The sequence below is a fragment of the Solea senegalensis genome, linkage group LG20 (genome assembly GCF_019176455.1).
Source record: "Solea senegalensis isolate Sse05_10M linkage group LG20, IFAPA_SoseM_1, whole genome shotgun sequence".
Classification (NCBI taxonomy): Eukaryota; Metazoa; Chordata; class Actinopteri; order Pleuronectiformes; family Soleidae; genus Solea; species Solea senegalensis.
The window spans coordinates 2099679-2117765 of NC_058039.1; the positions used below are offsets into that span (position 1 = coordinate 2099679).

The 18087-nt window shown below is 38.7% G+C and overlaps 1 protein-coding gene across 2 annotated transcripts in view; it reads right to left on the reverse strand.

Moving 5' to 3' along the window:
* Positions 1-18087, reverse strand: part of samd12 (sterile alpha motif domain containing 12) — a 97657-nt gene that overhangs the window by 74498 nt on the left and 5072 nt on the right. For both annotated transcript variants that reach the window (XM_044052113.1, XM_044052112.1), the window contains exon 2: positions 5968-6176. In XM_044052113.1, coding sequence (XP_043908048.1) covers positions 5968-6176 — 209 coding nt within the window. The remainder of the gene's footprint in view (positions 1-5967; positions 6177-18087) is intronic.

The following is an 18087-nucleotide window of genomic DNA, read 5'->3' on the forward strand; positions in this document are numbered from 1 at the left end:
TTATTATGAAGCAAAGAAATCAGAAAGCTTGAACAACACCGTCAAATTGATGAATCAATTATCAAAATAGTTTAATAAGTGATTACTAATCAATGAATCGAGGAATTGTTTCATCCCTAATCAACCAAAAACCAACAGGAAAAACATAATTGACATCACATACAAAACCAGCAACACCTGTTACTACCTCCCTCTCAGTGACACTCCCTCTTGTGGCAGGCGCTGGCAAGACAACCAAAATAAATAAACAGCGAAACAAAAACCAGAAAATGACTCTTACACTAACGTCACCCATGTCTTCACCTTCAAATGTAATAATTAACATTATGGGGGATTTGCTTTTTGTTCCCATAATGCACTGCTGCAGGCGCTCAAACACACATGCACAAACAATGTTTTTCCACACAATCCAAGTTCACTGTTGTCCTTGGCTTTAATTGATATCTGAACGGCCAGAACAGCTCTACAGTACCTTCACGTTACCTTAGCAACAGTGCAAGGACAAAAAAAAAAAAATGAAAGACAAAGAATGAAGCCTTTGCAGCAAACGCATGACGGTAACATGTCGACCAGAGAATGAAGCAAGTCATCGCACTAAGATCCAGGATGAATGTACAGTAATAACGGGGCAGTGTGACAGGACAGAGAGGAGAAATACCATGAGCGAGATTCTGGCACTCAGGTTCTGTACAAAAGTCCAAATAGTTTCTAAAGAGAACTAAAAAGAGAGAACTATAAACCACAACCACTCCGGGTTGTGGGATCCAATGGTTTTACACTCAATTAAAATGTTAACTGCAGAAGGAATTAACAACAATAATGAAAATAATAATAACAACTTTGGTTTTATAAAGCACCTTTCATGAAACTCAAGGTATTAGCAAACAATAATGACACTCTCATGTATAGAATAATTCACTGGATTTAGAATTCAACAGGCCACAGATGCCTCATAATGTCATATAGATTGTATTTATATAGATATTTATCTCTGTTTCACTGTCTTTCATCGTTTCAAATGTGATGTTTTTATTTTACCTGTACTGCTTTTATTCCTATGTGCTTGTTTTGCCGCAGACCCCAGGGGAGACTGGCCAAAAAATAATGAAGAATAAAGAATATATATATTGTCTTTAACCAAAAACTGAATCGTAAACTTGAATGTGTCCCGAGACAAAAGACTTATTTAATGTGTAAATGTGTACAAGAGCTGTAGCTTTGGTGCAGATTGAACTATAAGAGCTAATGCTGTTTATTTGTTTTGTTCAATAAAAATTCCTTTTCATGAGCTTAAGGAAAAACTAGAGGTTGACGATTCACAGAAGTGGATAAAAAATAACAATAGGAGGCACAAGTTTAAAGGTCACACTGTTGACTCAATTCTTCTCTTAAAAGACGAGACAATGAAGTCGATTTTGAGATTCTTTTAAAGACAATCATGATTTATCATGACACACTTTGGAAATTACGTTGATGAGTGAATTAGAGTAAAACAGTTTTAGTTTCAAGTAATGCGATTAATTCAAGCACTTTAAATATTGCTAACATGTTGGTCTGGCTTCCTGTTTCCTTCAAAATAAAGTTGTGTCTTGGGTTATTGTCTTGCTCCATGATCCAATTTTTGTGGACTTGTGTTATCATTGTGGAGTAACATCACTCTAGATTTAGTGAGTCCGTTCTAAAAGACGTCGTATCACCGTCACTGTAATTTACATTTTAAGATCTTCACCAGATCATTCCTTTCCCCACACTTTGGTCTTGGATCTACTGGTTTTGGATCTTCTGGTCTTGGATCTTCTGGTCTTAGATCTTCTGGTCTTGGATCTTCTGGTTTTGGATCTTCTGGTCTTGGATCTTCTGGTTTTGGATCTACTGGTCTTGGATCTTCTGGTCTTGATCTTCTTTGGATCTTCTGGTCTTGGATCTTCTGGTCTTGGATCTTCTGGTCTTAGATCTTCTGGTCTTGGATCTTCTGGTCTTGGATCTTCTGGTTTTGGATCTTCTGGGTCGTGATTCCACTACTATCACTGCTGATCCTATAGATATCGCGGGACTGTAATGGACTTCAGGAAACTGTGCAGCTGTGTGCATGAAGAGAAGCAGCGTCTGTTGTGTCAGTGAACGTCGTCGTGTTTCCACGTTGATGGAACCCATGCTGTGCTCTTTTTTCTTCTGAAAATAACTGAATCAAACGGTCAAACAGTCTCATCGGGGAGTAACAGCTGTGTCTCGACAGTTGCAGCATATAGTCAGCTCTGCTTGTAATGATGATTCCCGTCAGCGGCTTCCATCTGATCACAGATTTTAAGTCTCAAGGTCTAATTCAAGGTCTGCAATTGCTCTTTTGAATAAGTCTTAGTCATTTCTTTTTTCTTTTTTACCTTACTTTCAATTCATCTCGCCTTATTTATTGAATATCTGACACCTGTTGGTGGTAATGTCTCTGATTGCTGTTTGGGGTGTTTTTCATTATATATCTGTTGTTAAAGTTCCGTTCGATCAGTTTGATGAATGTTTCGTTGCTCCGTTCTTTTTCGGGATATTTCAGTCAGTCGTCTTGGTCGTGCTCGTGTTGTGTCTGTTTGCGACGGCTCCCATCGATTTTCCCTCTTTCTATCTGCTTCAAAACAGCTCTGCATTTCTCCCACTGATATCCCGCGTCGGTTCATCCTTTAGAACAACAAACGCAGACTTCACAGGTGAACCCCAAGGCTAAAGCCAAGACTGCAGATTCTCAATGTTTCAGGCTAAAAGGAAACATGAGGCCAACAACAACCACCTGTCAGTCACTTGTTGTATTGTGCTTGTTTGAAAAATGCTCGGGTTCAAATGATCAATAAGTCCAATTTAAAAAAAATACCAGGTAAAACTAAAGGTGAAAATCTGTGTTTGTCGTTTCAGCTTGTCTTCACTGACATATTGTTGTCATGGTTATGATATTAAATCTATTTCCAGTACATTTCTGTATGTATGTGTTAATATATGTCCAATATTTTGCACATTTCAACTCAAAGGTTGGGAAAATTCAGCAAATTTGTTTTGAGACCCATCCGGGTTATTATTATTTTTTAATATATATTATTTTATGAATTTAGCACTGGTTGCACATATACAATATAATAAACATGGACATTGCTCATGTACTGTTATTTTCCTACATATGTATGAACCTACTTACAAACATACACATTTGCTTAGAGAGAGAAAGACATATAGATTCTCTGTCATCAGGACCCTATATATATATATATATATATATATACATATATATATACATATACATATACATATATATACACATACATACATATGTTGTTTTCCATGTCATGTCCTTTATGTGGAACTAATTTAAATGATGTAATAGCTGTATTTGTCCAACTATTTCATGTGAAATAAAGCCAGGTTTATATAAATGCACATCCACATGTTGTTTGTAATACTTTGTAAAACTGTAATACTTTGCTAACATACAAGACATACAAGATGCCAAAGATTACAGAATTCGACAGATATAAATCTGAATTTATTATAGTTATATTCGCCTACATTGCACCAATGTAACATTTCCTGTTATACACCGCCCTCTAGTGTCACAGCTTATCACTGCATCCACTTCAGTGACTGTGACGGGGCAGAAAAGCGTCCCCTGACATTGGTGTCGTATATCGAGTGAGTGAATGGCTGTTTGAGACCACTGTGCAGCTAATTAACAGCTCTGCAGTGTCCTCTCACTCTGTTACATACAGGAAAGAGATAAGTCTACGTATGTACGTGTGGAGTCCAGAGAGCTGTGGACGGCAGACTATGCTGCTAATATTGATAAGCCTTCATGTAGAGCCTCTGTGTCAAATTGGATCTACAGCCACGGCCAATTTTAGTCAGGCACCAAATCAAAGAACAGACACAAGACCTCAACCTTGGCATTAGACAGGGTCTATAAAGCATTGCACGGTGTTAACACCAAACAAAGTATGTTCACCTCCGACTTGATATTGATTATGACTGCGATTAGCTGATTTGCTGCGGTGGTTAGAGGCATCCACTAGAAGTCTAAAGGGCTGTTTTATGCCCCATGTTTTAATCTATGGATAAGCCCTGGTTTGATTCCAAATCCAGGCAAAGGAGTCAGCTTTAATCCCGTATTATACAAAAACAAAACAAACAAAAAAAAAACCCAACTAACTGCTGATGTAATGAACTGAAACTCCCTGCAGTTACTTCCCACTGGGTGGCGCTAAGGCTTGAACTTACTACAGTTTATTATTAGGAGCTAATTAAGACATCAAATCTTGTTAACAGAGATGTCATCAACCCTTAGAAACACACGTCAAACCGTTTTCCTCAGCCTGGAAGATAATATGTTATGTTATTCCTTCCTGCTCCTCCACTGACACACTTAATGTTACCGCACTATTTACATCGCTGTAAAAAAAGTGCATTCTGCTTGTGACTACTGAAAATAATTGAAAATCCTCCTTCTCTTCACATATAAAGCACCATGATATCTCAAAGACGTGATTCCCAGAGTCTCTCTAAGAGCAGAATGGGAGGCAGACGCTCTCTCCCTACATTTAAACTTTCCTCTCTAATAAAGCGTACAGTTAGGTTTGGGTGATTTCACTAAAGTCTAGCGGACTATTAGACGTGAAACTGACCTAACTGTATGTTGAACCATCAACTTGCTTTTTCCCTCTCGAGGCTTCACCACAGCACCTGCTCAGTGATCCAGCCTTAGGACCAGCACTAGGAGTGACACTGAATGTGGGATAATTGAGAGTGTCCAATAAACACAATCACTGGGGGGTAATGGGGATTGGGTACCTTGGATTTGAACTGACAAGCCCCTCCCACCCACCCCTACTATAGGCAAAGTTCCCTGTGCACTGGGCCATGTGAAACACTATGAATACATGTTTTCATGTATTTTCTACAGCAGCCGTTCGCTCTCCTTGGTCCTGAAATTCCATTAAATCTGAGCACTTGTATTTACTTTCTTGCACATTTCTTCTCTCTCAGACATAATGTCACCTTAATTAAGCTTAAGACCTTTAAACGTTAATACTTCTTAAGCAGCAAACCTCTCATTCAGCACTTAATTAGGCTCAGATACTAATAGCATTATCAAATAAATGCTATCTGGCCCACAGATGGATTATATAATAGAGTAGATTACCACTTGATAGAATTACATAGTCGTCATGCCCTTGATCTATTGAATTTCTCTCAAAGAGAAAAAACTCTTAAGAGCAATGCAGACGCACAACACAGAGTCTGGCTCCAGCAGTTAAATGATTTCAGCTAATACACTGCTTCCTTCCAGGTCTCTAATGCAATTCTGACTGGACTTCTGCTTCCAACTGAGTAAAGCTGAGATATGAAATTACACCATGATGTAAACCACACAGCACAGATCACATGTTACAGATACTGTTGTTGTCTTGTCGCTTCAGACATAGTATAACCAAATCCAGAAAGAAAAAGAGCATCTCCACTGTCTTTAAGTGCATGTGTGGATGTGCTTGTGCACTGATTTGAACTCGGGCCCGCCTGGTTGTCTGATACTTAAAAGCCTCAGGATCCAGGGTTTACACAGAGGACTGTGTCTGTTCTTTCACTTGCTTTGACTGACAGCTCATTCCCACAGATACTCAAAGACAAAAAATGATATTATGCCTTCTCAATCCACTAGTCTTATACATATATATATATATATACACATATACATACATATATATATATATATATATATATATATATATATATATATATATATGTATATATATACACATATACACACATATATATATATATATACATATATATATATATATATATATATATATATATATATATGTATATATATAAAATCAGCTGGGATTGTTACCAGCGACCCCCCGTGACCCTCATGTGGAGGATAAAGAAGTAGGAGATGGATGGGTGAACTTCACTTTCAATCTCGCCTCTTACCCGTGTCAGCTCAGACTCGGAGACCGAGCGCTGCGGCGGGGAGCGGCGCTGGTACATCGGAGGACTGATGTCCCGGTAGCTCGGGCTGCTGTCGTCCAGCAGCACAGCCCCAGCGTCCACAGACTCCTCCTCTTCATCCAGCTGCGACGTCATGTTCTTTGGGCACATCTGGTGGTCGAGGCCATTCTGGCTTAGGTTGCAGTGAACAGCTGTGAAAAGGAAAGTCGGCAAAAAATAAATAACCTGAGAAAAGCACATGAAAAATACGACTAAATACATTGGTAATTAGTAAAATATTATTTTCAAACTAATTAGATTATGATTTACTGTAAAAATGCATATCACTGTATGATATGAGTAATGTTGTGTTAATTACAATATTTTCATCTTTTATTTTCCTGACATTGGGTGTAAAAGTAATATTTCCATCATGTTCAAGTTCTTCACAATGTATGCTATACTAGTAAAAGACCAATAGATGGCAGCAAATAATGCTACATGAATGATGTGTTGCTGTGGGACCAAACACCATAGAGTGTGTAATATAGAGAACAGTTTAATTCTTCATTCATTTTTCTCAATTCTGCTAATTCAAATGTCACCAGCAACAAAAAACAAAAACATAAGAACAACTCTTTGCTTTGCTGCTTTCACTTTATCTTATGTAATTAGCGCATTAACATGTGTTGGCCAATCACGGCAAACTTTAAATGGTTATTGATGAGTCAGTTTTCCGACTCTCCATCTGTGCCAATGTTCTGCTCTGCATTTAACTGGAACATGACAGTATATCACATTCAATGCAGCATTTTGTGGGTTCGTTTGGAATCTTGGACAATTTCAGTTTCCCAGTGTCAATAGACTCAAATAATGTCCTTGACAAACACTGTAAAAACATAACATGCTTGGTTTAAAAAAAAAAAAAAACCTCCAACAATGAAAACTCAAACAACATTTTTACAAATGGAAATGCACATAAAACACTGTTAAATAGTTAAATCGGCAAATGGTGAAAGGTTTAAATGCACTTCATCCATTCATGCTGCACCTTAGGGCTGGGCAATATGATGATGTATCTGTGATGATTTTCCTGGTTTTAAAGTCTTTTACATTGACAATCATCATTTAGATGATTATCAATTATCAACTGCAGAATTTAATTTCATTGTTTTCTAACACACGTAAATATCCTAAAGGCAGAAAAAACATGCCAGGTATTATCTGAAATGAAAGGTAATCTTAAGCATTTAATACAGATCATAAACAGTAGATGTTTTATTATAGAGTGGATTTCATGAGTCCTGAGAAACAACCTGTCTGTATATCCACATATACTGTATCTTGTGTATCAGGATATAACCAAAAAATCCACATATTATCCATAAGCCTTACAGAAATCTTGATTTGATTTATATCGTGAAACCAATATTGAATGATCTGAAAAAGTACATAAGAAGTAGAAGTTAAGTTTCTATACTTCACCTGAGTTTCAAAGACAGAAAGGACATAATCTGCAGAAAGCTTGTACTTGTAGTTAAACTAACACAGAGACGTTTCCTCCACTGAGGGATTATTTTTAGGCTTGTTTTTCACAGCGAGCTGTGAGTAGCGAGGTGTCACTGAAATAGGCCATTTGTCATCGTGCATCATGCAATCTGCTCACTTTCTTTAGAAAAAAAAAGACAGTCGGCTAATTTGTGTGGAATGTTATCAGACCTGGGGGCTGTTTTGGTTTAAAATGTTTACATCTGAACCTGACAATGCAAAAGAGATAAAAACCAATGCGTGATGCTCTGTTTAACAAAACACTCGGAGGATTTCTGTGGGCAGCAAATCGAAAAGAAAATGTCCACAGTAAATACATATTTGAATGTCCCCTGTGGACAAATTGACGTTGGCAAGGCTTCTGAAAAAACTGCAGTCATAAATTGGCCAAACAGCGAGCTCACACAGGATAGCTGCCAATTACTGACAGATTTCAGGCCATACCATCACCAAGCAATTACAAGCACACTGACGCAGTTCACAGCAAAATGAGACAAGACGACAACAACAACAACAACAACAACAACACAATCCTGTCCTCCTGAAAATCCTCTGAGGTCTTACATACTTACTACACTTACTACAGTGTCTATACTATAAACTACATACACTATATAACATGCAACAATATCCTCAACATGAGGGTCACCAGTCCATCACAGGGCCACAAACTCTTCAGTATAGAGTTTTCAATTAACCTTTGCATGTATTTGTGTACATGTGGGCGGAAACCGAAGTACCCGGAGAAAACCCATGCACCGGACCGGGACACAAACCAGCAACCTTCTTGCTGTGAGGCAACAGTGCTAGCCACATGCGTTTATACTAGGTCAGATCAAAGAATAATGTTCAAACATAATGGTTTGGATAGAAGTATTTCTTAAAATCCATCGTACATATTTCACAACAATTTAAAACTGAGAATTAAATACATATTTATGAATATTTAATGACATTTCATGGCCCACCTGCAGTACTGTCATGGCCCACTAGGGGACACTTTGGGAATAAGTCAATTATGTGCACTTCTGTTCATCCCAAATAGTTTTTTTTTTGCGACAACAAAACAGATTGATTTTATTTTGTGTTCTTTGAGAGGGAACGCTTGTGAATCAATGGAATCATCAAACCCTGAGAGACTCTGAACAGCGACTAACAAGAGTTAATTGTAGACTAATGACAGCCACGCTGCAGACCCATTGTCTTAATCCCCTCGATAAGAAACCAAGGTCCTGATAAGCCGCCGTTCAAACCACAGACAGAATATACACGAGGGCTCCTTGTTTCAAACAAAGCCGACTTGAGATGCGCGGCACGAAGCATTGCTCCCTCTGACTGCCTCTTTATTCCTCTCCCTTCTCCTCCCAGGTCACCCTCTCTCCTTCCCTGTTCATTAATGATGCACACATATTTTGCTAAGAGCAGAGAACAACAGTACAAGCAGATTAGAGGGATTGAGGGATATATGATGAGGGGCTTTAGAGTGAGGTAGCGTTGGGGGGAATATTTGGGGCTTTTTTTTAAACAGCAACAGTTGCTATAAATAGCACCATTCCATTTTTCCCTCTGTCCTCACCGACATGCGCCATGCAAGCATGACGAGGGAAGAGGGATGTTTTCTACCAATGAGAGACGGTTAAAATGGAGGGAGAAAATGAATGGAGGGGGTAAAACAACTGTGCCATCCTTCCACAGATAGATGAGGGCAAATAAATGAAAGTCCCCTCATTATTGTACATGATTTTAAACATGAAACCATTACCAGCCAATAAAATACCTTATTATTATTATCACACACGAGGAGTGAACACATACGAAAGGTGGGTGCAGGAGCAGTGAGCAGCACTTATGTGGCAGCGATGGGGATTAGGTGCCTTGCTCAGGAGCACCCCAGCCTTTGACCCATACCGCAATTTGAATCTCCAGTTACAAGCCCAGTTCCTTTCCGCTTGGACAAAAAGTGGGATTTGAACCCACACCTCCTCTCTGAGACCTGATGTCTGCTGTACGTTGAGCGCTTCTTTATAGATCTTTAGGTATAGACTAAGCCAGACTTTTGAACTGTTATGTTTATCTTATCCTCACAGTAGCCTCTGACCGGATGTGACGAGGACAAGGTGTCAGTGTGAATGCCAAAGCTGAAAAATATAATGTGTAATGTGTCATATTCTTTTTTTAGACCTGTTATTGTAAAAAAACTGGTATTTTAAAAAAAAACATTGTACAGGAAGTGAAGACACCTGTATTAGTAAGAGGATCTCCATTAAAAATAAAAGCATCTTTTATTCGATATTAACTCCAGAGTCTGAGAAACACCAAATGAAACCTTTAGTTGGTCCTTAATCAGAGTACGATCGACTGCATGACCACGGAGCAGGGTGAGAGGAGCATATATACATAGAAACGTTGCACTCCATCCATGAGGCTGTTCGCCATCACGAGGTGAGTCACCATCTGTTAATAGTCACAAGCACAGCGCGGCGTGGATGTGGATGTGGGTGCATTTAGTCCTGAATCAAAGTAACTGTGCCAACAGACACTTTAGGGAATCTGAAGAGGAGTTCTGGCAGCATCTCAGCATCATGACATGTCAGGCCTGCAGCTGGTACTATTTTCCACATGTGATCAGTGAATCACTAACCAGTAAATGGTCTGTATTTATATAGAACTTTTCACTGTGTGTAAATGACAATGAGACGGGTGGTAGAGTGACGGAGCACGGAGCAGAGGGAGCCCAATGGATACCGGGCGTCAACGAGTGTCAGGGCTTGATGTCTCACAACACAGTGGTGAGACCTGCTGGGACGTATGGCTGGGAGACAACAGAAGACGGTCTGGTCTTGATGTAGGACTAGAAGGTCACATGATACATGACGTAGGCTTAGATTTTGGATATCATCATATAGCGATAAGTTATCTGTGATGACCTTTCCTGGTTTTAAAGGATGTTGCATTGAACATTATCATATTTTATATGTCACTACACTAAATATAACAAATTCATAAATTGAATTAAAGGAAGGAATCGACACATTGATATATCTCAATAACACAATTTGACAATATTTATAGTCCAATTTATTGTTTCTAACACTTTACATCCTTCACTTAAGATTAATTAAGAAGCAAAAGAAATAAGCCAGGTATTATCTGAACTGGCGAGAAGTGTATTCTAAGATAATGTAATCCAGATATTTAATAGCAGATGAATCCAGAGAAACAACCTCTGTGCAGCTCTATATCCACATATGTCTCGTCTGTGAGCCACATCTATCTGCAGCACTTTTTCAGATGCTTATACACTAACTCAAGTACTAATTAGAATAATATAATAATGTGAAGAGCAGACAGAGACCATGAAAGGACTACATTGCCTTTTACATTTACATTCTAGACAGAGGAGATGTGCATGTATGAATGAGTTCTTTCCCCCTAAAAAAAAGTGTTAAATGTGGTGTAGAGCTGAGTGATTTTGAATAAATATCTAATTGGGATTATTTTGACAGGAATGCATATCGATATGTTTCGTGATATCAAAGAGAAAGGTCGTTTTCACATTATTATTCCTGCTGTGGAGGATAAAGTAGTAGGAAGCGGTTGGATGGATGTTTATTTTTACTCACATTTTGGCTTTAACAAATATTAAATATTTATAATATTTAATATATTATATTGCAATTTCGATAAAAATTTCAATTAAAATGTGGTGTCAGTGTCAGTGGATTAATGAACTACAGACCACAACAGTTTAGAAGTGACTGTCAACAGCAGGAAAGCCCACACTATAAACCCCCAAACCTCTTTTTCCAGGTGTAAATAGTATCTAGTTAATGTTTTTTGTTGTTCACAGTGTTGTTTAGTGTAAAGTTTGAAAATAAACATGGGTGTATCTTCAGCTCTCAGGCACTTCCAAGCTACCTTCAAACTCCATATTAGTCTTTCTCAAAGACTAATATAATTAATATTAATTTCACGTGGGAAATAAAACTCAGGTATTGCAGCAGTGTAATGACTGAGAGGAGCTGACACACATTGAAAGAAGCAGGGTTTGCTGAGCAGATGCAGGCGTTTGGATCCTATTATTAACACATAACACTGACATTTACAACTTTGTTGGCCAATTAACGGCGCCACTGGAGTGATGAAAAGTTAATTGGTGCACCTCAGCAAAGGGCTGTGGGCCTTGAGCTTAGATGTCGCTGCAGAAACAAACATGCTGCTACGAGAGGAAGTTTATTTCCATTCTTGTTTGTTTGTTTGTGTTAGGACTAGTGCTTCTTTGTACTTTTAAATGTCAGACAATGGGTGTTGCCACTGCCGGAGGAATGAGAGAACAAGATTACATAAGTCGAGGTTTTCCTCTTCATACCACACATGTAGGTGTTCCTGTTTGAAACAGTGAATAAGTAGGGCATTGGTTTTCTCTGTTTACCTGCTGGATCCGTGAGTCATTATTAGACGTAGAAACTCATGTAATCCTGTTATAAGTGGCTTGGGTGACCTCAGACAACATTAACCGACTAAAACCCTGTTGTTGTCACAGGATTTGAAAAAAAAAACAATATGAATGAATCTGTTGGCTCGACACGCTTCATTAGCGGCCTGATTTCAAACTGCTGTGGGCAGATTATTTGTGCTTTGGCCGACTTTCTGTCAATTTAATGTGTGTAATTTAGCTCCACAGCCTCTGGAACGCAACGCTTGGCAGGTTACTGCAACAAGAGTTATGTTCTCGCCTGATGCATTTTGTTGTTTATTGTTTATTAGCGTTGGCTGCTCTTCCTGGGGTCAGGCCTCCCTGGTGCCAAAATATGAAGAGAAAACAAGCATAAGCTCAGACTGGTAATAAAGTCACCCACCGATAACAAGACCTGACATCTGGAGGGATTCTTCCTTTTAGTCTTAAGCTCAGGTGCATTCATTAGTACAAGGGTTGATTGATTACAAACAGTTCAAATCACTTGATCTTGATGAAAAATGTGGATGTTCAAAGTTTATGGGCAGAAAATGACAAATATTACAGAGTACAACAAACACAACAGAGAACAACAGCAACCTTTGCATAGGAAGGATCTTCTTAGAGCAATTCCTTTTTGTTTTGCAAAATTATGAACACCAACGTATCTTAAGTTGTACTATAGTTCTATTTTAAAGTGTGTTTGCATAATGCATAAACAGTATAATATATATATATATATATATATATATATATATAAATATATATATATATATATACATATATGTATATATATATATATATATATATATATATATATATACATATACATATACATATACATATATACATATAGGACTCTTGCCCACTACCCAGCCCTAATAATGGTTGTCATGCAACCAAGGCTGTTCACATCAAAAGACATAGAAAATCAGCAGCATCTATACATACCTGCCTTTATCAGGCATAAAAAGAGAAGATGAACCACAGACACTGAATTCTGCTGTCAAGTGCTGTCCTCAGTCACAATGTTGATGCAGTTAAGAGTTAATGTGGTAACACATATTCACCATTAACTAACATGCATATAAGAAGCATACCAGACCTTTATTAGTAATTATTAAGCATGTATTAACACCTTAATCAGGGAGAAATCTTAATTCATGTCATGTAATAGAGGTAGAATAAGATTATGTAGAATAAGGTGTTACTAATGACTAATAAAGGGCTAGTGTGCTTCACTATAGTTAATAGTGAATATGTGTTCCCTAATCACTAGATTAACACTAGATTAATGCTAATCTAGTGTAAGTGTTACCGTTAATGTTTTTACACGTCTTGCTGATGTTAAAGTGCATGTATGTAAAGCCTGACACAATATGACATAAGACATAAAACCATGATCATTGTAGGTTAAGTTTCCCTTACATTTCCCCTTAGCTGCCCACTGGGAAGCTGTTGTTTCAGACTCCAACACTAATTTACTTAAATATCTTGTTTTTTTTTTTTTACATGCTTTTATTGCAATGTGCACGTGTTCTCTGCAGTAGAATGAGGGAAAGTTCATCAGACAGTAGTAGGTAAGTATATTGTAACATAGTGAGAGCATATAATATAATTGATTGATTGATTTATTGATTAATTTGCCCGTATGTTCATATGCCGGTGAGGTGTTGGGATTTGACTGCATGGCTAACCGCTAAAGGGAAGCTATGTAACAGTCTGGTCAGTCAGCTCGCTTCTATGCTTGGCTCTTAATTCACCCTGACATCCTATCAAAAGTTAACTGTGCTCAAACTTCACAGAACGCCCTCCACAAGCCCGGGGGTCGATTATTTATGATTGGTTGGGCCTGTGTCAAGCTGACGCAGATGTGCTCAACTTTGAACATTTCTCAGCTGCAAAGAGCTAAAAGGAGGGTGAAAAAAAAAAAACACAAAAAGAAAAGCTGACAGAAAAGGCTGAGAGGGGTGAAAAGGAGACGTTTTAAAGAAAGAGACAGAGTGAGACTAAGGAAGAAAGAAAAAAAAATGAGTCAGTGTGACAAAGCTGGAAAGAAGAAGATGAAAATGACCCACTTCAAACACACTGGAGATAAATATAACTGCACTTCACTTTAGCTCCGTGTGAAGCATCTGAGGCTCTGCTTCAAAGGAATGACTGAAAATAGACTCTTCGTTCACAGAAATGTCTATTAATATTTGATAAGAGAGACAACGATTAGGTTTAGCTCCGGAGAAGACACATCTGACAAGACGTGGCCAACTCCAGAATCTCTAAAAATACAAGAGAACCAATCACAATTGACTGGTGATCTAGAGGCGGGCTTAACATGATGATGACAGAGAAGATATGCATCACGGTGGCCACCGCAGAGCACGTGGCTTTCCGGTTCGGTCTCGTGGACGCCATCACTTCTAGAAAACGACAAGCACGTTTGCCGACACGTGATTCATCGATCTGCATACAGCATCTGGATCATTGATCTGATCGGTTGTCGATCTGTCCAAGAAGCATGTATATCAGTACTGACCGCACTCTTCCCAGACTGCATTTCTTTCGTTAGCCAGGCTACGACACAACGAGCAAAGGTTTGGGGTTTTTACTCTGTATCATCACTAAGGTTGAAACAGCTTTAACAAATACAAACTACAGACCTGTCTTATGCTTCTGTAATCAGATGCATTACAGTGTGTATGTAAGCATTACCACGTAATGTAATGATCCAAATATTACAAATATTTAACTCTACTGACATCATAGAAGACTCTTTGTGATTTGGTTCTTTCAGTCCGTCCCCAAACAATGTCTAATTCATTTTTATTATACTGAGCAAGTTGTATTTGTTCCTTGAACCTTTACTTCTTTAACTTGTCTTGCATTATCTTATCTTATCTCATCAAACCACACCCATTTTTTACACACACACACACACTGAATGCCCTGACATACAGTATATATATATGAATATATATATATATATATGAATATATATATATATATATATATATGAATATATATATATATATATATATATATATATATATATATATATATATATATATATAAACATATATATATATATATATAAACATATATATATATACACATATATATATACACACATATATATGTATATATATGAATATATGTATATATATATATACACACATATATATGTATATATATATATATATATAAATATACATATATAAATACACACCTACATATACAGACACTACATCTATGTCTGCACCTGCCTTCTACTTTTAACACTTAATGTCTTAAATTTGTGGGGAATTTTATCACCATTTCACCAGAAAAACAAAGCAAACCCATCCTTAATGTTTGCACCTCGTCACACTGTTTTCCTTCAAATTAGCGCAGCTGTAATTAACTCCGCCGCCACCCTCGCAGAATGCTTGCATTATGAAAATAACAATCAACAGTTTTACAATCGATTCCAGACAGCGTGTGTGCAGTGGGGCTGCAAGTGTCTCATCCTCCACTTACTCGTTAAATCAGATGGTTGAATCCTGACTCAACCTAGTGAAGTTGAACAACTGCTACCACACTTTTCACCTGAATGGCTTCATGGCTGCACACCCGCGAAACATCATATGTTTTTAATCCAACTAATCTCAGTCCAATTCCACCTTTTTAAAGACGCTGAATCGACTGTACTGCACTGTTACGCCGTGCCACACGATGACCATCTTCACCTGACACGGACTGCCTCCATCTGTGCCCACTGCAACATCAGTGAAAGACAAACCCTCTCAGATCTGCACCTTCAATCCGAGTTTCATGTTTCATCGGGGACTGCAGCTGAGGCACTGCCAACTGTCAGCACACTACACGTAACAGGGTCCAGGATGTTACAGGAGTATTCACGAAAAAGCACAAAGGGCGACATTTAAACTGGTGAAAATAGGCATGAATTGTTGGAGCCATCAGCAATAAATATAGAATCTCTTCCCCTGGGTTCCATTTGCCTGATGATCATACGTCGCCAAGGTCGACAAAGATATTGTGGCCTGTAGATTTGGTTCTGCCCCATTTGTTACAACAGACAAGGACCAGGGATGTCAGCAGGGTTAATGATGCAGAGCCTTTTTCTTTTTTTAATGGTCCTAGGTATAGGGTCGACGCTGCTGTGACTTTAAATGAAATAAAATAACCACACTAAGCTGAACACTTCATCTGCATATTCAGACCAAATACAGACACTTTCATCATGTGTGTGAGTACGTGTGAATGCTAAGTGTGACGGGCGCAAAAGTCGGGAATTCAATTCGATTGAGGCAGAATAAAGCAAAGCCGAGGCTGCAGGTGACCTTCCAGCACCTTGACTTAGAGCAGGTGTGGCATGATGAGGTCACTGAGCTTTTTCTATGGGCAGTACTTCACATTCAGGCAGAGTTAGACGAGAGGTTCCATGCAGCACTTACGTTTCATGTGGAACTACAGTCAGCGGCCAAATAGCTGTGACTATATGCAGATGTAACGCAATCAACTAACCAGCACTGTTGTCGTTAAAGATCCATTTTAGGAACAGGGCCACTGTGACCTTGAATACAGATCACTTCAGACAGAAACAAATGCAAATGTGCACACACACCAATTAGTGATAGGGAATTTAACCTCTGCATTTAACCCATCCTTACCCACCACCAGGATCTTCCAGTTACGAGCCCAATCCCTTTCCTCTTGGCCATGTGGCTCTTTGAGAGCAAAGACGTAAGTGGCTAATGCTAACATGCTCAGGTTACATTTTGTGTCACTTCCTGTTCCTTTTTTGACACATTATAATTCACCGAACATTTTGTTTAACTGTCAGATTTAGCTGAACAGAGATGATCAGCCATGGGCAGCGATGGAGGTCTTGCTGCCTCACTGTCTTTTACATATTATCCCGGTCTCTTCACAGTTAGGCGTCTCCGACAACAAAGAAATCCAGTGGCTTAAAAGCCTTACACGTGCTGGTACAGTCACATCCCATACAGGTTCAAGAATAAGCTACGTGGCTGCTGCATGCAATAACTGTCGAGAACCTTAGTCATACAAGTGCTTCAATCATGACAGAGTTTTGTTTCAGCCCCAAAATAATTGAGCAATGTTTCCCACTAAATTTAGTCTATGGCTGCACTTCGAACTGCTAGTACCCATTATTATCCAGCAGAGGGCGCATGTAAGATTTTCCACTATAATATGACAGTGTCAGTCGCAGCATCGATGGCATCTTGGAGATATAATCCAGTTCAGTCTCTACATATACCACGCCTTGCTTTGGTGGAGAGGCACAGAATCCTCGCTGATAACCCCTGACCTCACACCCTCTGTAAGCTGGGTGTGTGTAGTCGTCTAAATAAAAAAATAGCCACACTTGATCCTGATCAGGTGACAGATGTGCGTTTTAGGCTGATAATATCGAATTAATACATTAAGTTGGGCCGTTTACTTTTGACGAATGTTAACATTTGAATTAAAAGCTGTTTCCTCCTGTCATCAGTGATTTTATTCCACCCTTCTCTACTGAGTGCTGTACGCTATGAATACTCCAACACTAGCAGCAATGTTAATTAAAATTTAAAATGATTAAATGTGCAGTTTGTTGTTGGCACAGTGCAAGGGGGAACAAATTATGGGTCAGAATACATGAATTATTTCAAGAGTCGTATCTCATCGTCAATAACAATTGATATTTCCCAGAGATTTCCCAGCTGATTTGACTCATCGGTCTTCAGTCATTATTAAGTGGCTGAAAAAGATGTTGACAGGGTTCATTGTGTTCATCGGTGTCAACTCCTACACTTTCCCACACTCCCACTCCCACAGTCTGCTTTAACCCAGTGAAACTATGACAGGTTCTGCCTGGTGTGTCAGCTGGTTTAGCTTTCCCCCGGATGCTTTTGTCTCACACCGTCATTCAAGACCCGCTGCTGCAGCTGAGCCAGCTGAAAGCACTCGATAGATCCAATAAAACTGTAATGATTAATCCCCCGACGTCTGTCGTGCAAGAGAGTCTCTGCGAGTCTGTTGACGAGAAAATTGCCTCATCGATTAATGTCGGCATCGCCGGAGAACAAGTCTGTGCCCACTACTGCTTTTATCAATTG